This window comes from Macaca thibetana, chromosome 4, assembly GCF_024542745.1.
Source record: "Macaca thibetana thibetana isolate TM-01 chromosome 4, ASM2454274v1, whole genome shotgun sequence".
NCBI classification, from domain to species: Eukaryota; Metazoa; Chordata; class Mammalia; order Primates; family Cercopithecidae; genus Macaca; species Macaca thibetana.
Window position 1 is genome coordinate 154,015,486 of NC_065581.1, and position 22,718 is coordinate 154,038,203.

The following is a 22,718-nucleotide window of genomic DNA, read 5'->3' on the forward strand; positions in this document are numbered from 1 at the left end:
GCTATGCTTAATGTTTACTGTAGAAAGCAAAATTGAACACGAAGCTATGTATGGTCCATGTTCTGTTTGTCACAGGTTGTGAAAAGTAACTTTGCATGGCCTCAGTTTTCTCATATTCACAACGTACTAGATTTCAAAAGAGAAGTTGGGGCTGAAAAGAAGGGTATAGATATTTTCTCATTCCCATTAATTATATCAAAACAAAAGCTGGTTTCCTCCAGAGTTTTCTCCCTGGCTGTGAAGCATGCTCTGAGTGCTGGAACAGCTCAACATGGACTCTGTTCTTAGTTTTGAGAGAATAGAAGGGAAACATGCAAAGCAATCTTTGGTGTAGGCCCAGTATGGCTGAAAATAGCAGCACTCCCATCTCTGGATTAGTCATGAAGGAACGCAGACTCCTTCATAAAAAGAGTATATTTCAGACATATTTGTCTGAAACCTGTATTCAAATCCCACTTGAAGCATAAAGCGAATGACTTTGAACAAGCACAGCTTTGCAGAATTATTTCCTTGGCTCTAAGTATGTGTTATTTATTACACTCATCCTTGTGGTGGTTCTGTGAGATTTTGGGGAAGTGCTTGACACATAATCAGTTCTTGGCAAATGTTACATGAATCTCCCTCTGAGGAAGCCACAGAGAGATGAAGGCTTGTATGCTGTTCCTATTTGCATGGCTCAGTGCCCTTAGCTCTGGCTTGGAGCAGTACTGCTGCTCTGACCACAGTGTAAATGGAGGTGCTCTGCCTAGCAAGGTCCAATAGCTACATTCCAGTGTTGACTGATCCTTGGCAGCATCTGGCACTACTGAAAGCTAAAAAATACCTTTTGAGGTTCACATGCTCCTTGTACTGACTTATTAGCCTCAAATTTTCATTTCTGGTTTAAAAATACAATTCGTGGCCAGGGCGGTGGCTAATGCCTGTAATCCAGCATTTTGGGAGGCCAAGGCAGGCAGATCACCTGAGGTCAGGAGTTTGAGACCAACCTGGCCAATATGGTAAAACCCCATCTCTACTAAAAATTCAAAAATTAGCTAGGCGTGGTGGCAGGTGCCTGTAATCCCAGCTACTTGGGAGGCTGAGGCGGGAGAATTGCTTGAACCCAGGAGGCGGAGGTTGCAGTGAGCCAAGATCACGCCACTGCCCTCCAGCCTAGGTGACAGAATGAGACTCAGTCTCAAAAAACAAAAAAATTCATTTCCAATTATTAGTGGACTTGAAGTCCACCTAATTGCCCTGCTAGCAAGCAAATGATCTGTCTGTCTTTAATCATAGCATCAGGTAAATGGAATCTTCCTACCAGGTCAAAATTTCTTTTGAGAACAGTCAATTACTATCTGCCACAAAGTCAACCCACTTATAAGGGAGCTTTTAAAAAAGGCTAATGAATACATATTTTACAGATTTCAATATATGAGTCAGTCATCTTCTTAACAGAGAACCATGTGGACCTAAAATTTAAAAACTGAAATTTGACCCAATGATATGGTCTAGAGTCAAAGAACACAGGTACTAAGTAGTTGATCTTCAAGTTGAGTAGGAGGGTAGAGAGAAGAGAGTAACTGAAACTAAATAATCAGCTTCATATTGGGGATGGAGCATTTCATGCCAATGAGAAAAGTTATCATCATTTTTGGTAACTTCATTATTTTTGTCACTGTCATTCTTCGGCATTTATCATTGTCATATTTGGCATTTATCATTGTCATGTTTGGCATTTATCAGTTACCTCATGAGGCCCTATGTTCAATGCTCAATCAAAGCTATGTAGACCTGAGGCCTGGCTATTGTTCTGCATCCTGCAACCTATTCTTACACACACCACTCCAGACTCTTTGAGATTTTTTCAGTGGCTACTGAAGACACAGTTGCTTGAGGGACCAGAAATTTCTTCTATTTATCTTAAAATTTCAGCAAAGGCATAAGTGAATCAGAGCAAAACACACCAACTCTCTCCTCCATCAACGGACAGCATTACTGGTTACTCAATTATTCTGAGGTTTGCTTAGTTTGAGCTTATTTGTTGAATGGGTATTGAATAAATATGAATAACACCATGTCCTGCAAGTACAGAATGTGAAAAATCAGTATAGGATCAAAGTAGAGAATTTTAAAGATCCAAATGGTGAAAAAGTGAACATTACTTACACAGTGTCACTTTAGACTGATCCAGAATATATTTAGTCATTCAACAAATATTTGAGCACCCAGTGTGTGCTAGGCACTGCGCTAGATGCTTGGGATCTATCATTGAATGAAATAGATCCTTACCCTTGTGGGGTTTACATTCTAGCAGACATGTAAATATACAGATAGTAAGCAATGACCACAATAAAGCAGTAAAATAGATAATATGTTAGAAAGTATTAAGTGCTACAAAAAAAGAAAAGGAGTAATAGGAGGGGTTTGGGAATACTCAGGGGAAAAGGGACAGAGGAAGTTTCAAGCAGGTAGTCAGGGTGAGCCCCATGAAAAGGTGAATGGCAGAAGCAGAGTGGGCAAGGGGACAGGGATGGAAGCTCGGAGAGGTAGTGAGGGCCAGATTGTGGAGGACCTTGAAGGCCACTGTAAGGATATTGGTTTTTACTCTTAGAGAAATGGGAAGCCATTGAAGGATTCTGAGCAGGGTGCCTTACATTTAGAAAGAATGCCTGTGGCTTCTTATAGAGAACAAACTACACGGGCCAGAGAAGGAACAGGGAGACCAGTTAGGAGGCTCTGGCAGTGATCCAGGCTAGGGGTACGTGGTAGCCTGGGCTAAGGTATGAGTAGTGAGGATGGTAAGAGGTGGTCAGATCCTGGATATATTTTGAAAGAAAAGCCACCAGGATTTCTTGACTGGATCAGGACTATGGTGTGCAAGAAAGAAGAGCCAAGGGTGACTCCAAAGTTTTGAGTCTGATCAACTGAAAGGGTGGAATTGCCAACTCCTGAGATGAGGATGGCTGGGGGCAGAGTAAGTTTTAGGGGGTAAGATCAAGACCTCAGGGTTAGGATATGTCTGAAACAAGCTAGCAGTTACCCAAGTGGAGATACTAAGTAAGCAGCTGGATATACAGCTCTGGTGGAGGATTCAGGGAAAAGGTCTGGACTAGAATTATAAATGTGAAGTCATTGACATAAACATGATGTATGAACTTAGGAGACTGGATGAAACCACCAGTAGAATACATGGAGAAAAAGACCAGGGACAAGCCCTAGGACATGCTGACATTCAGGGGTCAGTGGGAAAAAGAAGTGAGCAAAGAAACTAAGGAGGAGTGATGTGGAGGCAGGCAGAAAACCAAGATAGTTTATGCTCCTGAAAGCTAAATGGAGAAAAACCAGAGTCAGAGGAGTCATTAAAAAAAAAAAAAAGAAAAGAAAAGAAACCCAGAGGCCAGGCGCGGTGGCTCACACCTGTAATACCAGCACTTTGGGAGGCCGAGGCGTGTGGATCACCTGAGGTCAGGAGTTCGGGACCAGCCTGGCCAACATGGCAAAACCCTGTCTCTACTAAAAATACAAAAAATTAAGTCGGGCATGGCAGCAGGCGCCTGTAATCTCAGCTACTGGGAGGCTGAGGCAGGAGAATCACTTGAATCTAGGAAGTGGAGATTGCAGTGAGCCGAGATTGCACCACTGCACTACAGCCTGGGAGACAGAGAAAGACTCTGTCTCAAAAAAAACCAAAAACAAAACAAAACAAAAGATTCCAGAAAACAAAACAAAACAACTCTCAGGCAAAAGGGGCAAGTCATAAAAACTGACACAGCCGCTACTAGGAATCGTTTTTAGAAAGTTAGGCCTCATCTAAATCGATCTGTAAGATTTGTACCCTTCTAAAAAAGATTTTAAGTGGGTAGGCCTAAAAGAGAGGTGAATTAGCTTCCAGGAGGCAATCTAATTCTTCATTGTGAAAAGTCAACTACAACAAGATCAAACCTCCAACCTCACTTTGAAAGCAAGCATACATATTCTCTCTCAAATCATCATGTACAATCTAATGAGATCTTAGAATTTTTAACATAGCAGTGACAGCACTCCCTTGTACTTCTGAATCTTCAAAGACCTAAACTGGTAAGTTAGTTTCCTAGTTGATCAAAGATCTGATTTGTACACAGAATCTCATGCTCAAGGCCCAACTCCAATGGTATGAAACTTTTTTTTTTTTTTTTGAGTGCAGTGGCCCGATCTTGGCTCACTGCAAGCTCTACCTCCTGGGTTCATGCCATTCTCCTGCCTCAGCCTTCCGAGTAGCTGGCACCCGCCACCATGCCCGGCTAATTTTTTTGTATTTTTAGTAGAGACGGAGTTCCACCATGTTAGCCAGGATGGCCTCGATCTCCTGACCTCATGATCCGCCCGCCTCGGCCTCCCAAAGTGCTGGGATTACAGACGTGAGCCATGGCGCCTGGCCCACTATGAAACTTTTTAAAATCACTTTTCCAAATGGATATTATCTTTCTCCTTTTAAAATCTTCTATCTCATTCCTTAAAACCACTCAGTTGGCAATCACATTGTCTTACATTAAAATAACTCCCATTTTTTGCCAGAACTCAGTTAGATGTTTCACACATATTTTATCTAATCCTCACAATTCTGCAAAACTGGGTTTATCTCCATAGATGAGGAAACTGATGCTTACAGAGGATGTCCAAGGTTATGCAACTAGTAAGAAACAAAACCAGGATTTAAACCCAGATCTGTCTTACTTCAGAACCTTCACTTTTTTTTTTTTTTTTTTTTTGAGATGGAGTTTCGCTCTTGTCACCCAGGCTGGAGTGCAATGGCGCGATCTCAGCTCACTGCAACCTCCGCCTCCTGAGTTCAAGTGATTCTCCTGTTTCAGTCTCCTGAGTAGCTGAGATTACAGGTGCAAGCCATCACGCCCAGCTAATTTTTGTAGTTTTAGTAGAGATGGGATTTCACCATGTTGGCCAGGCTGGTCACGAACTCCTGACCTCTGGTGATCCACCTGCCTTGGCCTCCCAAAGTGCTGGGATTACAGGGGTGAGCCACTGCACCAGGCCCAGAACCTTCACTATTAAACCACTATACAATACCGCCACTTACATAAAAGTACTACACTAATAATTATCAGTCACTATCTCTGTGACCTTGAGCAAGTTACTTCTTTATTTATTATTTGTTTTTTAGGGACAGAGTCTTGCTGTGTTACCCAGGCTGGCATGCAGTGGCACAATCATAGCACACCGCAGCCTTGAACTCCTGGGCTCCAGTGATCCTCCTGCCTCAGCCTCCTGAGTAGTTAGGACTACAGGTGTGTACCACCACACCTGGCTCTTTATTTCTTCACCTTCCATATTTAAAAGCCTGCCACTAGGAGGAGACGAATAAATTAAAAGTTGTTCAATCTGTTCTTCCTTTAGAATACTTTTTAATTTTTTTTTAGAGATAGGGTCTCACTCAGTCACCCAGGCTGGAGTGCAGTCGCACCATCACGGCTCGCTGCAGCCTTGACCTCCTGAGCTCACGCGATCCTTCTACCTTAGCCTCCAAAGTAGCTGGGACTACAGGCATGCACCACCATGACCGGGTAATTTTTTTAAATTACTTTTTGTAGAGATGGAATCTCACTATGTTGCTCAAGTTGCTCTTGAACTGCTGGGCTCAAGTGATCCTTCCACCTCATTCTCCCAAAGTGGTGAGATTATAGGCGTGAGCCACTGTGCCTGGCTGAGCAAGTTATGTAATCTTTCCGGGCATTAGTCTTCCCATCCACGAAATAAAGAGGATATGCCACAGGTATTGCATTGTTGTGAATATTAAATGAGAGAATGTATGTAAAAGTGCTTTGTAAACTGTAGCCATTTTTAATTACATATACTAGGTTTATGCTCCTTCAGAGCAAATTTTTATGCCTCATATATGTGTCCCCTCAACAGTCAATAAAGGGTTTAGTAGGAATTGAACATCATCTACTTTACTAGTCTTTTGAAGGATATGAGACACCTTTTCCCTGTATAAGGAGGAAACTAGTGTCCCATTCCTGGTTAAGTATCCATAATTCAAACCTTAAATTACAACAAAGTGACAAACTCAGTACATCACCAAAGAGGAGCTTTAAACACCTGTATGGCATTTAGCTATCTGATCTTTCCTCTACCATGCTGCATTTGGTGCCATAATGGGTTGAGAAAGAGAAAATCTCAAATGAAAAATATCAACATATTTTGTAAGAAAACATGCCTGGAAGAAGGCAGAGCAGAAAAAAGGCATGGTTTATTAACAGAATTAACAGAGACGTTACCGTTCTGTGCACCATCTGATTTGCCATCTCCTGACCACAAAAGTATCTGTAACATTGTCTAACCACCTTCTACTATGAAATTTGACTTACCTGAAGAAATAACATGTTTATTAAATTTCCTTAGGCATACTCATTTTTTCCCCCAGTAAGACGGACACATTTGGTAATATATCCAGGGAAGTGGCCCAATATGCTATTAAGACTGTAGACTGAATTTGCTACCAGATAAGCACAGTGGAAGAGAACTAACTCCTGCTCTGCTGTTTACTGACATGTAATTCTTGGAAAATCACTAACGTCTCTATTAACGATAGATCTGTTTTTCAGTCTGTAAAATTGGAGCTAATATTTATTTTATCTGCTTTACTGGTTTATTGTGAAAGTCACATGAAGTAATATATGTGAAATTAATTTACAAATTATAAACATATAACCAAAAATAATTAGGCAGTCATCTACCACTTTTCCTTGGGTAAATGTCCAGTATTAGCAAAGCTGAGTTACTGATTTCTGTGGGTGTGTTCACGTGGTAGTACCAAAGATAATTTTTTTTTAAAGCTGGGTGTGGTGGCTTGCACCTGTAATCCCAGCTGAGGCAAGCAGATTGCTTGAAGTCAGCCCGAGCAACTTAACAAGACCCTGTCTAGAAAAAAGAAAAAAAGAAAAAGCATTTCTACTCATCTTTTTGAGAAAGGACACAATAAATGTTCTCCAATAAATGTTATCTTGACTACAGAAGCTATGAAAGAGGTTGGCTGGTAAAGTTAATCCTGTCACAACAGATCTATATTTCAGGAAACTTAGCTTAAGGTGGTTCAGCTATACCTTCCTAACAGTATGAAAATGGACTATCAGATCAGGATGTAGCCTGATGATCCACAAATAAGTTATATTTATACTTATTTCTTAACTAAAGAAAAACTGCACAAATCTCCAAAAGTAGACTGTAAGCCAGAAAAAAATCCAAGTTCACAAACATACAAATATGTGCGCCAATGTCAGTTTTATCATTTATGGTGAACTGTGAACACATTTTCAGCCACAAAAGTAAGAAAAAAGGAAGAAACATAATGAACACTTTTGAACAAACGTTGCTGGGGCAGATACTTTAGATACTGCTTCTTCCTTCTATTTTTTTTTTTCTTCCCCAGGTAGGGATGAAGTCTCCCTATGTTGCCCACGCTGGTCTTGAACTCCTGCATCAGCTCCCCAAAGTGGTGGGATTACAGGCGTGAGCCACCAACCCCTACCTAGACACTAATTATTCTTATTTCAGTATAACGAAGCTGAATTTTGCCTTTGAAATAGAAATAAACAATATAAACTGGTTGAGCACTTGAAATACTCATTTCCTATAAAACTGTAGCTCTCTTTCCTCATTTAGAACTTGAGTAACTTTTCTCAGATATTCCTCTGAATAGAATTCCCATTTTCCCAGAAGTGTACCACAAGTAGATGTAATGCTTCTTTGTATCAAAGTCATGGCTTTTTTGCTAATTACCTAATTTCTACACTGGTTGCAACACAATTTACTTACGGTAGCAAAATCACAGCGCTAACTTTGTCCCTGATAAAAGCCATATGAAGAAAAAGAGACTTATCAAATGTTTTATATTGAATGCAATTTGTTCCAATATTTTAGCCTTCCTTTTAAAAAAAAATGCATTTGTTTGGGGACTTTTATTTTATTTTTAGAGGCAGAGTCTCTCTATGTTGTCTAGGCTGGATTTGAACTCCTGGGCTCAAGCGATCCTCCTGCCTCAGCTTAGTAGCTGGGACCACAGAAAGGCACCATGGTGTCTGGCTGGGTTTGCGGGGTTTTTAAAATACCAAAGCACACTATGAAACATACTCTCTCTGTTTAGTGGTCTGATGGTGTATTGACATTGTCTTGAGAGACCTTTCATTTCAAAAATACCCAAATTACAACCAGGATAATGTTTGAGGCCAACTTTAACTTGACCTATCTTTCTCTTCAAAGAAGTTTTTCTTTATGAAATAGTAATATTCATGATCAGTGAAGGAGCATACTCACCAAGTGAACATAAGGCACAAAGTATCCAAAAAGTGCAAGTGGTATTCCAACTGCCCACACTGCATAAGCTGTCACCTTGAAGATGGCAAAATTGAAAATTTTTTTTGGAGGACTGAACTTTCTCCTGGAAAAGAGGGAGGATCCGCTACCTCCACTCTCTTTATCTTTGGTACTGGTAGCAAGAGGACGGTAAGTAAAGCCAGCCAGAAAGAGAACAAACATGAAGATGCAGAGCACCCTCAGTGTGTGAAAGAGGCCCACGCTGTCAATCAGAACCCTTAAGAGCAAAGGCAGCAGGATTGTGAAGACACTGCTGCCAGCAGTGACAATGCCATTCACCAGTCCAAGGCGCTTCTTGAAATAGTGTCCCAGAATGACCAATGAAGGCTGGTATGCAAAGGAGCAGCCGCAGGCAAATATGATTCCATAGGTAAGGTACAGAGGCTCGATGGAACTGTATAAAGATGAAAAAGATGGAAAGCAGCTTTCAATATTGTTACTGTGTGCTTGGTAGAATAAAACCTTATAGTAAAAGTGGGTTTTTGTTCATCAACATATTTTCTACAAGTAAAAGTTAACCAAAATGAGGGAAAAACTCAGTAAGTCAAGAATGTAGCACTAAACATATTTTAATTTAATCTGAATGTGTGAAAAATAACCATTAACGTCATCAGTGATTTTGTTCTGCCTCCTCTTTCTGTGGATTTCAGGTGACGCACACAGCACTGAGTAAGAACTGTGCTCTCCACAGCTCAGAAATAAAGGTTGGTGCCAGGAAGAGTAAAATCAACAGTGATTCAATTAACAAACCAAAAACCTAGTCTCAATGAAACACTTTTTTAAAAAGTTAGAATTAACTATGAAAACTAATTATTTCATGGAGTTTTTCCAGGTACTTACCAAACAAGGTAGTAAAAGAAAAGGCTGCATTTTATATTTTTTCCCCAAGGTTATGTCAGGAACATTTGCACAGAGGCGCAGTTGTGCCTGTTTTTGCTGGCCTAAGGGCTGTAGACCAACCTTCGCCCTGTGTTGCACTGTTCCCAATATTGTGCAAGGTAACAAGAAATCATATTCTGACTGCAGAAAGACTAAATTACGTGTATTCCTTTTAGTGATCTCAGTTTGTAAGCTGTAAGGCCATGCGTGTGTCAAAAGAATAATGGATTAAATAATCTTCTAGTTTAACCAAATAATTGCACATTTCTTAGGAAGATAAAGGATCGTATCATTATGTTCTTTGAAACAATTACGGTAAAGAACAAAACTAGTTAAAGTTTTTTGAAAAGGCTATCAGTAGTAAAAGCAAACAATTTATTAGAAAGTAAGATAGATAAAGTTGGTTAATAATTAAATTTTGGACAATAATGCTAGTCTAGCAACATGCTGAGGTAATCATAAGGAACTCTAGAATCTGATAAAATTAAGGCATGTTGGCAATCCTCTCTCTGAGATGCCCTTCTCCCTCTATTAATCCACAGCTAGCACCACCTTCAGATCAGACTCAAGAGGCACTTCTAGGGTTTCCCAAATTAATCTCACCTCACTCTGATCACCCTTTACTGAATCTCCACTCTTTGTTTAGCCAACATATTAAGCAACTACTATGTACCAGATATGTTGTGGAAAAGAATATTAAAAATTTGGTCCTTGGCCAGACATGGTGGCTCACAATTGTAATCCCAACACTTTGGGTGGCCAAAGCAGGAGGATGGCTTGAACCCAGTCTGGCAACATAGCAAAACCCCATCTCTACTTAAAAAAAAAAAATAGCTGAAATTAGCTGGGTGTGATGGCATGTGCCTGTAGTCCTAGCTACTCAGGAAGCTGGGGCAGGAGGATGGCTTGAACCCAGGAATCCAGGCTGCAGTGAGCTATGATCACACCACTGCATTCTGGCCTGGGTAATAGTGAGACCCTGTCTCAAAAAAAAAAAAAAAAAAAAAAATGTGGTTCTGCCTTCAAGATATTCATAGTCTGCTTAGTGAAACAAGATACCTATCCCAAATAATAATAATACAACACAGAACAAAACAGAAATTAATGCTTCATTCATTCTGTATCAGTTTTTCCACCTAAGTAGTTTTCCAGATAATTGTAACTTACGTAAAGTGCTTATTTGTTTTTATTTAACAATTTTAAAGAAAAAAATTTTAAGTCTATTGTACATTCCTCTCTGCCTTCTTCAAAGTGTATATTAAAAATACTATTCACAGCAGAATCATCAGGAACATCAGTTCCTATACAGTTGTACCACTGTACTGTAATGCTCTCAGCTGGAAAACCACAGAGCCTCTCCCTTCTACAGAGTGAAGTAATGAGCTTTGCGATGGCATTTTCACTGCTGCTGAACCCTTTTCACTTCCAGGTTTTCCCTTCAGGAACAGATGGTTCCAGTCTGTGATGTTTGGCAGCCGAATAAGTGCAATGTAAATGAGTAAGGCTGTCGGATACCAATCATACATGTAAAAAGGATTCAGAGAAGGGACATGGGTGTGATTGACCTAAGTTGCTGGAGAAGGTTTTCCTCAGAAGGCAGAACAGGAACTAGAGGAAAAATGGACCTGCCACCCGACACTCAGAATCTATACCACATTTCCCCTTGCTCCTGTATCTTGCTCTCAAGTTTCAGTAGCCTTTGACCAGCAGGCTAAATAATGACATTTAATAGAAAATATGAGAATATTACACATAGTAAGGGAATTTTGGTTTCAATAAATTTTGTTTCACTTAGAGGGTACAGAAAAGAGAGAGAGAACTGGGTCACATCAAAATATATGTCATAATTTTTATTGCTCAGTGGTCAGAAAAATTTGAAAAACATTGCTTTGTATGTGTGTTTGGTTAACAAACTAGGTAGTAAATTACATAAGCTGTCTACCTCTCAGTCCCCTCTCGACCACAGCTGGAGTTGTAATACATTTGGCAAGTGGCAGAGCCACAGGTACTGACAATAGGTACCTGTAAGCTTCCAGATCAAAGAAGCTATCTGATGAGGTATTAATAACATTAATTACATTAATAATAATGTAAATATTATATTGCTGCTAAAATAAATCATCTCACAGAATTACCTACACAGAATCTTATTCCAATCAAAACTTTTTTTAAAAAAAAAAAACAATTTTAGAAGAAAAAACCCATCAAGGTACTTTAAATATGAAAATATCTATTTTCTACAAAGAAATAAATATAATTTTTAAAAATCCAACTAGAATTTTTTTTTTTTTTTTTTTTTTTGAGACGGAGTCTCGCTCTGCCACCCAGGCTGGAGTCTAAATTAGATGGAAGAAAATACGAAAGAATGAGGCTCACTTTAGAGTTGAGGAAGGGATGTGTGTTGGGGTGTGGGGAGTGGCAATGAGTAAAACCAAGGATCCTGTTGATTAAATATTTAAAAATAAAAAGTCAAATGTAAATTTGACTTATTTTTCCTTAATGACCACATTAATGCTTTTCAACTAAAGCAGCATGAAGACAGCTAGGGACAGGAAAGAGGCAGGAAATGAAGATAAACCACTAAAGTAGAGACAAAGGATAGAAATGATCTTAAGAGGTTTTCTTCTTAAGCACCTCCTGTTAGCCAGAGCTACATATTAAATCAGTGTTTCTCTAACTGAGGATTATTCTACCAACGCAAGGGACTTACAAGGAGAACCAGAGCTGCAGGGAGAGGTGCTCCATGCAGTTATGTGCCCATCTGCTCCTTATGGTTAGTCCCTCTTCAGTGCACTGCATCTTTTCTTCCAATACAGGAGTCCCCAATCTTTTTGGCACCAGAGACCAGTTTCAGGAAGAATTTTTCCACGGATGGGGTCGGGGGAGGTTGGTTAGGGATGATTCAAGTGCATTACATTTATTGTGCACTTTATTTCTAATATTATTACATTGTAATATATAATGAAATAATGATACAACTCATCATAATGTAGAATCAGTGGGAGCCCTGGGCTTGTTTTCCTGAAACTAGACGGTAACATCTGGGTGTTACGGAAGAAAGTGACAGATCATCAGGCATTTAGATTCTCATAAGGGGAGTGCAACCTAGATCCCTCATATGTACAGTTCACGATAGGGTTTGCACTCCTAGGAGAATTTAATGCTGCCGCTGATCTGACAGGAGGTGGAGCTCAGGTGGTAATGCAAGTAATAGGAAGCAGCTATAAATACAGAGGAAGCTTTGCTTGCTCACCCACAGCTCACCTCCTGCTGTGCAGCCCAGTTCCTAACAGGCCATGGACCCGTGCCAGTCTGTGGCACAGGGGCTGCGGATCCCTTTTCTAATAGATAAAGGAGAAGTACACTGACATTAAGTTTTATTTTAAGGTACATTGGACCACTTCATTTTGCCATGATATTTTAAAATTTTAGCATGTTCTTTTTTTAAAGAACAGACAGGAATTCTCTATCTGGGTTGGAATAAATGGCAAGGTTTTGGTCTCATTAATAAAAATATTTCATATCAAGCCTATGAACAGCTACTTTAAAACAGCACGTATTGTAACCCGTGGGCCTCAGACTGAAAGGACCTTAAACTAAGGCCGCTATTTTAGATAACTTATTGTTATAACTTGAGTGCCATTGGGATTTTTATGTGAATAGAAGAAAAAGATAAGGAGAAACATTTTTCCATGCACCAGGAAACACATATATCCTGATTGATGTCTAAGTCTTAGGCATTAAAAGAAAAAAAAGCATTCAAATTCTCAAGCTCTGATTTGCTGCTATGGATAACAGTTTGTTTTATAAGTCATACTGCTTAAAGTTTTAAGAAATGAAAAGGAGGAGCTTTGTTTGTAAATTAAACAAAGAATTTTTGAATTTTGAATTTAAGAAACAAAGTTTCTTAAATTAAAACTTTAAGGCATTTAACAGTTTTTAAAAAGCAACATGAAAAAACCAAGTCCTTACCTTACAAAAGAACTGGACATGAGCCCAACAAATCCAACAGCAGCACCCATGACAGCTGTTTTCCGACAACCAAATAGGTCTGTGAAGATGCTGACTATTGGGCAGCAAAAGAAAATCATCCCCATGGAGAGAGAACCTACCCATGCTGTAAAAGAGGGGAAAGGGTGGGAGGAATTATGACATGGTAAGTTATATTTGTACTTATTCCATTGATATAATACACATTTAGAAAAATTTTATTTTTAGCTTTTTTTTTTTAGTATAGCGCCTAAGCTTAGTTCTTTTGCCATGGAAATTGACTCATACACTAGTAGAATATTTGCTGACCTGGATAATAGTTACTGGGTATTTATTTTATAATTATTTATAAAACCATACATATGTTTAATCTTCTTTTCTGAAGGTATGTTATATTTCACAATAAAAAAATTGAGAATCAGAAGTCAGATTCCATAAAAACCCAAAAAATGAAAACCAACAAGAAAAAAAGAAATATTAAATACAAATAATCATAATTATGTGCCAAAGAAATGAGTGATCTGACTTCGCCAAGGAAATCAAGTCTGTAAGTCCTCCTAAAAAAGTAAAATAAACTAATGGAACCTAAGTGAAAATGAGCTGTGGAAAAAACACACATGAGTCATATTCCCAGCTCTACAACTACAACATATCCTTGGTCAAGTTACTTCCCCTCTGAATGAGTTTTCTTATCTTGAAAATGGATCAAATAAATACCTTTCTAGAATTATTAAAGATTAGAGAAAGTGCACATAAACCTCAGTATCTGGCACACAAGCACTTAATAATTTAGAGTTTTAACAATGATGATGACAACAAATTGTCTGTCTTGGTAGATGACCCTGAAGCTCTGTGAAGCTCTGGGAGTCTCCCAGTATATTACTCTATTTTCTTAGCAAAGGTAGTTAAGCCCTATGCAAATGATCATCATTTCTAGTAATGAATTTCATATTAAGTCCAAATGAAACTTTATCATACTAATAATTTAATATTTTGCCTTTTTTTTTTTTTTTTTTTGAGAAATGATCTCACTCCATTGCCCAGGCTGGAGTACAGTGGTGCGATCTCAGCTCACTGTGATCTTGACAGCCCAGGCTCAAGCAAATTTCCCACCTCAACCTTCCAAGTAGCTGGAACCACAGGTGTGCAGCACCATGCCTGGCTAATTTTTGTATTTTTTTGTAGAAACGAGGTTTTGCCAGGTTGCCCAGGCTGGTCTTGAACTCCTGGGCTTAAGCGATCACCCACCTTGAGCCCAGAAATTTTTTGCCTTCTTACGTTTTTAAATTATATATATATTTTAGTCAGTTGTATTTCTTTTTTGTGTGTTTCTTTTGTAGAGACAGGGTCTCACTTTGTTACTCAAGCTGGTCTTGAACTCCTGGCTTCCAGCAATCCTCCCACCTCGGCCTCTAAAGTGCTGGGTTGCAGGCGTGAGCCATGGCCCAGTCAGTCAGCCATATTTCTATTATCTGTCTTCCCTCACCAGAAAGAAGACTAATCTTAAAATACAGTGAAGAGATTGTGTAAACACTGTCATCTTGACTTAAATGGTGGTGATAGGGGTTCAAAAGTAGACGGTAGGAAGGAGCTGATTGGCCAAATATATTAGCACAATCCAACCAAGACGTTTAGAGCCTTACAGTATGGGGAGCTTGAGACAGGTTAAATTTTCTTTTTTTAATGAGACAGGGTCTCCACGGTGAAACCCCGTCTCTACTAAAAATACAAAAAATTAGCCGGGCGCGGTTGTGGGCGCCTGTAGTCCCAGCTACTCGGGAGGCTGAGGCAGGAGAATGGCGGGAACCCGGGAGGCGGAGCTTGCAGTGAGCTGAGATCCGGCCACTGCACTCCAGCCTGGGCGACAGAGCGAGACTCCGTCTCAAAAAAAAAAAAAAAAAAAAAAAATGAGACAGGGTCTCGCTGTGTCACCCAGGCTGGAGTGTGGTGCTGCAATCTTGGCTCACTGCAACCTCTGCCTTCTGGGCTCAAGCCATCCTCCCACCTAAGCCTCCTCAGTAGCTGGGACTACAGGTGTGTGCTACCACACCAGTTAATTTTTGTATCTTTTGTAGAGACAAGGTTTCACCATGTTGCCCAGGCTGGTCTCAAACTCCTGGGCTTAAGCAATTGGCCCACCCTGGCCTCCCAAATTGCTGGCATTACAGGCATGAGCCACCATACCCAGCCTAGTAAGAATTTTTTAGTCTACTATCTTATACAAAATTTTACTAATCTCTAATAATTTAATTTCATTCAAAAAAGTTCAGACATCTGTGGTGTTTAAGAAACAATCTAGGCTGGGTACGGTGGCTCACATCTGTAATCCTAGCACTTTGGGAGGCCGAGGTAGGCTGATCACCTGAGGTCAGGAGTTCCAGACGAGCCTGGCCAACATGGTGAAACCCCGTCTATACTAAAATACAAAAATTAGCCAGGCGTGGGGGCAGGTGCCTGTAGTCCCAGCTACTCAGGAGGCTGAGATGGGAGAATCACCTGAACCCGGGAGATGGTGGTTGCAGTGAGCCGAGATCGTGTGACTGTACACTGCAGCCTGGGCAGCTGAGAGAGGAAGGAAGGAAGGACGGAAGGACGGAAGGACGGAAGGAAGGAAGGAAGGAAGGAAGGAAGGACGGAAGGACGGAAGGGGGAAAGGGGGGAAGGGGGGAAAGGGGGAAAGGGGGAAGGAGGGAGGGAGGGAGGGAGGGAGGGAGGGGGAGATAAAGGAGAAAGAGGAAAGAGATAAAGAAAGAGAAAAGAAAAGAAAGAAAGAAAAAGAAAGAAAGAAAGAAAGAAAGAAAGAAAAGAAAAAAAGAAAGAAAAAAAGAAAGAAAGAAAGAAAGAAAGAAAGAAAGAAAGAAAGAAAGAAAGAAAGAAAGAAAGAGAGAGAAAGAAAGGAGGAAAGAAAGGAAGAAAGAAAAGAAAGAATCTAATATAAATACTAGGCAGGCCAGAAGAAAACATCCTAACATCTACTTTTATTTTTTATTTAATTTTTTTTATAGCAAACATTGCCTGACAACTAACATCTACTTTTAGATAAAAGCACTTTTATAATTAAGGGGCCAACACTAAATATTAGACCACGTCAAGAAACCCAAGAGCATATCCTTATACTGCATATACTGCTCATATGAGGGAAGATTTTTCAAGAAAAAATACCTTGGCCGAGCACGGTGGCTCAAGCCCGTAATCCCAGCACTTTGGGAGATCAAGGCAGGCAGATCACCTGAGATCAGGATCAAGACCAGCCTGGCCAACATGCAGAAACCTCGTCTCTACTAAAAATACAAAAATTAGCTAGCCTTGCTGGCTCATGCTTGTAATCCCAACTATTCAGGAGGCTGAGGCACAAGAATTGCTTGAACCTGGGAGGTGGAGGCTACAGTGAATCAAGGTCATCCTACTGTACTCCAACCTGGGGGACAGAGTGAGATTCTGTCTCAAAAAAAAAAAACCTTGCATAAGTTTTTGTGAATTACTGTGGATTTCAATCTACTGTTATACCAAATATTAAAAATTACAGACTTATGTGTTTACTGAATAAGCACTAAAGGATATAATCAAATATAGTTTCTTGTCTTGACTGTCTTCTTAAAATTTATTTAGTGGGGAAAAATTTTTCCCTTGCCACTAGATGATCACTTCAGCAGGCCCATTTGATTCTTTTGGTCAATGTTAAATAAAGGAAGGCTTATGGTCACTTTAGGTAACAAACCAATCTTCACTAGGTAATCAAATGTTTTCCCCAGCCCCAGGGAACCTGGGAAGGGATTGAATCAGCTGCTTCTCTTCTCTTCCACAACTTTCGCCATCACTAGCTGTGGGATCTTTCCAAGATAGGCATGGAAGACAGGGAGGACGGGGAAGGAAGGCAAAGAGATGCCAACATGGGCCTTCCTGCCAAAACACCTGTCTGCTGATGTTTGAAGCTAACTCTTTTTTCTCAGATGCACTTTCATGGGTTATTCAGAGTCTCACCTCTGGTCATAGCTCCACTGACTTGGATAATTCATTCTTCTCCTGGCTTTTTGGCTGTCATTCAAAAGACTCACCATTGGAACCTCACTGCCCTTTCAGGCATCTATTTGGACAGGAGTCCAACTCCAAGCTATCCCTCTCCTCCACTAGGCCCACCTCTAATCTGCAGGAAATACATTTCCTTTGCCCTGACAAAGGCTGGAGTGTAGGCAAATTCAACACAGCCACCATTATAGTATAGTTCTTTCTGTGGGAACAGTAAGCCAGCCACAGTTCTCTCCTTGTTGGGTATCTCGGAGAGCGGACCCTGGTCCTCTTTTCCCCGCAACTGGGGGGAATCCTTTAAATCTCTTAAGTCGTCCCTCTCAAGCCCCTCTCACTTGATACCAAGTGAGAGAACAAGGAGAGATACCAAGTAAGAGAACAAGTGAGAGTAACCTCCACTTACACAATGGTGGAGGGGACACAGCACCGTTTTCTCAGGAGTCCTCATAAAATGCTATTCCTGACCCATAGTATCCTTCTTAATGGGTTTTAGAGCCTTTAACTGATTTGAAAACCTACTTTAAAAAGCCACATAAAATATCTCACTTTTGAAATTCACACTATTGTACTGTAGTGCCTACACTGAAATTCTAATAGATTTTGCTACAATAATAATTGGCAATAGATGAAGTTAGATCTGTCTTCTGATCAAATTCAAGAATAAATTAATTATCAGATTAGTTATTACCTGCTATTGCACACTCACAACATTTCTAGTTTTTGTCAAGTTTTAACATGGCATCTAAATAATCCAAGGTCTTATGACCTATGATATATATGCCACAAAAATAAAATAGACTGTTGTTCTCTTTCACCCCTTCCAAGTCTGACTATTACCACTATTATAATAATAAAGACTCAGCAGAGCTAGCTGTTGTACTGATAATATATTTGTTGCACTCAGAAGATTATTTCATTTAATCTCCAGAATTCTATAAGGTAGTACTTCTATTAAGTTCGTTTAACAATTGGGAAACTGAAGTACATAGTTACTGTAATATATCCAGCATGGTAAAATTTTTATCTTAAAAATGCAAATAGCCGGGTGTGGTGGTTCATGCCTGTAATCCCAGCACTTTGGGAGCCCAAGTCCGGTGGATCACCTGAGGTCAGGAGTTCAAACCAGCCTGGCCAACAGGGTGAAATCCCATCTCTACTAAAAGTACAAAAATTAGCGGGTGTGGTGGCAGGTGCCTGTAATCCCAGCTATTCCGGAGGCTGAGTAACAAGAATCGCTTGAACCCGGGAGGCAAAGGTTGCAGTGAGCTAAGATTGCGCCACTACACTCCAGCCTGGGCAACAGAGTAAGACTCTGTCTCAGGAAAAAAAAAAAAAAAAAAAAAAAGCATCAAACTAGACCAGGAACAGTGGCTCATATGTATAATCCCAGCACTTTGGGAGGCTGAGGTAGGAGGATTACTTGAAGCCAGGAGTTCAAGCCCAGCGTGGGCAACAAAGCAAGAACCCATCTCTACAAAAAAAAATACTTTAAAAACTAGCTGGGCATGGTAGCAAACAACAGTAGTCCCAGCTACTTGGGAGGCTGGGACTCCTGGGAGGCAGGGAGGCAGGAGGCTCTCTGGAGCCCAGGAGTTTGAGGCTGCAGTAAGGTATGATGATGCCACTGCACTCCAGCCTGGGCAACAGAGCAAGACCTTCTCTCTCAATAAATAAATAAATAAATAGCAATCGAGCCCTAGTCCCTCTATGTTCTTCTACAAAACACCCACAGAGGACTTCCGATTTTTCCCCCCAAGGATCTCTCCTCGAAAGTTGACGGTCGATTTGCAGACCAAAGCATGCCCCCACAGAACTATCCACTGGGTCATCTCATAACTCATGCCCACTAGGAGGGCATGTTGAAAGCACGCCCACTTGGCCACTTCTACAACTTACTTCCGCCCAAGAAGGTGCCAGCCCAGTAGCAGAGGGACCCTTGCCCTTGCTCATTTCCTCCCCTACCTTATAAAAATGCCCACTTTTTGCTCCAAAGGTGAAGTGGCACAGTTAGGCAGGAGGCTTTGTCCCTCTGCCTCTAAGCTAGTTTTGAAATAAATACACTTCTTTGTATCAGAACTTGCTCTTGTTAATTGGACTCTACATGCAGTGACCAACTAACCTGCTTTTCAGTTACACTATTAAAATTTTAGTGTTCTTTAATGTTCTAGGTTCTATCCTAGGCTGTTGGGAATATAAAAACAAATAAGAGATTTCTCTACCTTCCAAAAATTTTCAGTCTAGTAACATATGCAAAAGTGGTCTGATCAGAACACCAGATAGAATGTCCTGTGTCTTAAGAGACATAGATGCCAAAAATGTATAAGATGTGCTTGTATAACTCTTATTTGAATATGTGTGTATGTTTGACATCAGAGAGACACATCCAAGAAGACACGTTAAGAAATCTTTTTACAGAAAAATACCAGGAAGCTTTTCAATTTCCCTATCTAGATCCTATTTGTTTCCTACTCCATTCTGAGAAAAAATCCCAGGGCTCTAAATGTATGACAAAAGCAGGATGCAAATCACTCAAAGTGGTTAGGTTTGATATTTAAAAGATTCTCCTGCATGCCAAATAAAGCAAAGGTGTTGTAATTATGCAGATGTAAATGATTGCAAGGGCAAAGTGTTTACAAATGAAAATACCCCAAGGGAAGATTTACTGTAGTTAAAGGTTGATAAATAGTTTTTTGCCCTTTGGTAGTTCCAACCAGCATTTCCACTCCATCTTGGCCTCTTTCAAGATATCTATGCTCTGTAATAATCAATATTGGTCTAATAGCCTTAAATTATATAAAATAATCGTATGCAAAACTGAGATTAAAATGCAATATGTTAATATTATTGAGCAGAGTCCCAGTACCTCCTGGAGCATGAAACTGTCTGGCAGCTACACACAAATTCAGGAATGGGTAAGCTGTACTGCTGTACTCTTGCTTTGACCATTTTATTGCCATCCTGAAGGTTATTTGGCAGTTATATTGCACTTAGGAGTGGCTTTAAAAATATTTGCTAATCGGCTGGGCACAGTGGCTCACACCTGTAATCCCAGCACTTTGGGAGGCCGAGGTGGGCAGATCACAAGGTCAGAAGATCGAGATCATCCTCACTAACACAGTGAAACCTCATCTCTACTAAACCCCGTCTCTACTAAAAATACAAATCTATATATATATACATATTAGCTGGGTGTGGTGGCGGGCACCTGTAGTCCCAGCTAATCGGGAGGCTGAGGCAAGAAAATGGCGTGAACCCGGAAGGCAGAGCTTGCAGTGAGCCCAGATCGCACCACTGCACTCCAGCCTAGGTGACAGAGTGAGACTCCATCTTAAAAAAAAAAAAAAAAAAAAGAAGTTGCTAATCAACTTCTGTTTATGGCATTGGAATAAAGTGGTCCTGCAAACCCTACTACAGATAACTATTATTAAATCTGAGCTAAACAAAACTAAACATACTGGAAAATATCTTAAAAACTGATAGAAATTGGGGGAGAGTTTGAAAAGCTACAGTTGCAAGAAGAATTACAAAGTTGTGGGCTTTCTAAAGGGCCAACAAAATGTGCACATGCTCGGTAGACTGAACAGAAGCCAGAATAAAGAAAGGCAGCACCTGAAAGTTATAAGAACTAAGCAGAGATATCAGCTGCCGCACACCACAGCGAGACAGGATTTGCAATGTGAGCAAGCTATCTGCTAGGAACAAAAACTCAATAATCCTTGGATTAACACAGTAGATTCAGAGTTATTTCAAAATATTATCTACATGTTCAAGTTTCAACCAAAATTATGAGGCATGCAAACAAACAGGCAATCAAAAAAATAGACTGTGAATAGGCTCAGCTGTTGTATTTAGTAAACAAAGATTTCAAAGTTTCTATTATAAATATGTTAGATGAATTAGAAAATAATATTTTTCAAAGAATTTAAGATAAGAAGTGATCTTACTTAGTGAAGAGATAGGGAATCTCAACAACAAAATGTAAACTATAAAAACGAGAGAAAATTCTAGAGATGAAAAGTATGTATCTAAAGATTGGGTAATTTCTATTTTCAAAGTTCCCAGACCTTTCTTATCTTTCATCTGCAATCTGCTAAGGGAACCTATTGAATGTATTTTCCAGTCATACTTTTGAAGTATATTGGTATCTTTCCTCTGTAATAACTCAATATTGGTCTAATAGCCTAAATTATATAAAATAATAATATGCAAAACTGATATTAAAATGCAAAATATTATTTACCAAAGTCCCAATAATTCCTGGGGCACGAAGCTGTCTGGAAACTATACAAAAATTCAGCAGTGGATAGACTGTACTCTTGCCTTGACCATTTTATTGCCATCCTAAAGGTTATTCGGTAGTTATATTTTACTTGAGAGTGGCTTTTAAAATATTTGTTAATCAACCTATGTTTATGGCATTGGAATAAAGTGGTCACGCAAACCCTACTACAGATAACTACTGAATGCATTTTTCAGTCATACTTTTGACGGATGAAGTATTGGAGATAGAAAATACCCAATCTAAAGACAGCTGGCCTTTTCTCACATTGCAAATCCTGTCTCACTGTAAGAGAATAATATTAAACAAAATTAACTAAGTCTTAGAGACCTATGGATCTCTAGGAAAAAATGTGAGTCATTCTCAAGAAATAATGGGGCTGGGCACAGTGGCTCATACTTATATATTTTGGGAGGCCACGGCAGGAGGATCACTTGAGCCCAGATATTCAAGACCAGCCTGAGCAAAATAGTGAGACCTCATCTTTACAGGAAAAAAAAAAAAAAAAAAAAAGCTAGGTGTGATAGCATGCACCACCTGTGGTCCCAACTACTCTGGAAGCCAAGGGGAGGATCACTTGAGCCAGAGAGGTTGAGGCTTCAGTGAGCTACGATGGTGCCACTGCACTCCAGCCTGGATGACAGAGGAAGACACTGTAAAAAGCAAACAAATAAAAAGAAATAACAGCCCAAAATAAAAATTGCAAATTGTGTGAAAAACTTTAACTTGTAGATCCAAGAAGTTCAAAGACCACCCCCAGCAGGATAAACACTAAGAAAATGATTCCTAAGCTCATCACAGTCAAACTGCTGAATGCCAAAAAGAAAATTCTGAAAGCAGAGAAAAATAATATATCTAGAGAGAACAATTATATCATTAACAGGTGGCCTCTTGTAAATAATAAGGGACAGAAGACATTGGAACTTTCATATTGATAGTGCTGAAAGTGGGGGGAAATAACCAAGAATTCTATATCCAGCCTTTTGAACTAGCCTTCAAAACTGAAGGCAAAATAAAGATTTTTTAAATGGAGAGAATTTGTCGCTAGGAAATTTACACTACAAGAATGTTAAATAAAGTTCTTCAGGCTGAAGGGAAATGACACCACTGGCAACTTGGGTCCAAAGGAAGGACTAACACACACACACACTTTTCCTCATAATTTCTTTACAAGGATAACTTTAAATTACTGTTT

At 39.8% G+C, this 22,718-nt stretch overlaps 2 protein-coding genes across 2 annotated transcripts in view; one reads left to right on the forward strand and one right to left on the reverse strand.

Annotated features, from left to right (window-relative positions):
- The window catches only part of REV3L (REV3 like, DNA directed polymerase zeta catalytic subunit), a 659,986-nt gene that overhangs the window by 284,340 nt on the left and 352,928 nt on the right, over window positions 1-22,718 (forward strand). The window lies entirely within an intron of this gene.
- The window catches only part of SLC16A10 (solute carrier family 16 member 10), a 146,202-nt gene that overhangs the window by 46,004 nt on the left and 77,480 nt on the right, over window positions 1-22,718 (reverse strand). The window contains exons 2-3 of the mRNA XM_050789063.1: window positions 13,201-13,345; window positions 8,290-8,743 (exon numbers count right to left, since the gene is read on the reverse strand). Coding sequence (XP_050645020.1) covers window positions 8,290-8,743; window positions 13,201-13,345 — 599 coding nt within the window. The remainder of the gene's footprint in view (window positions 1-8,289; window positions 8,744-13,200; window positions 13,346-22,718) is intronic.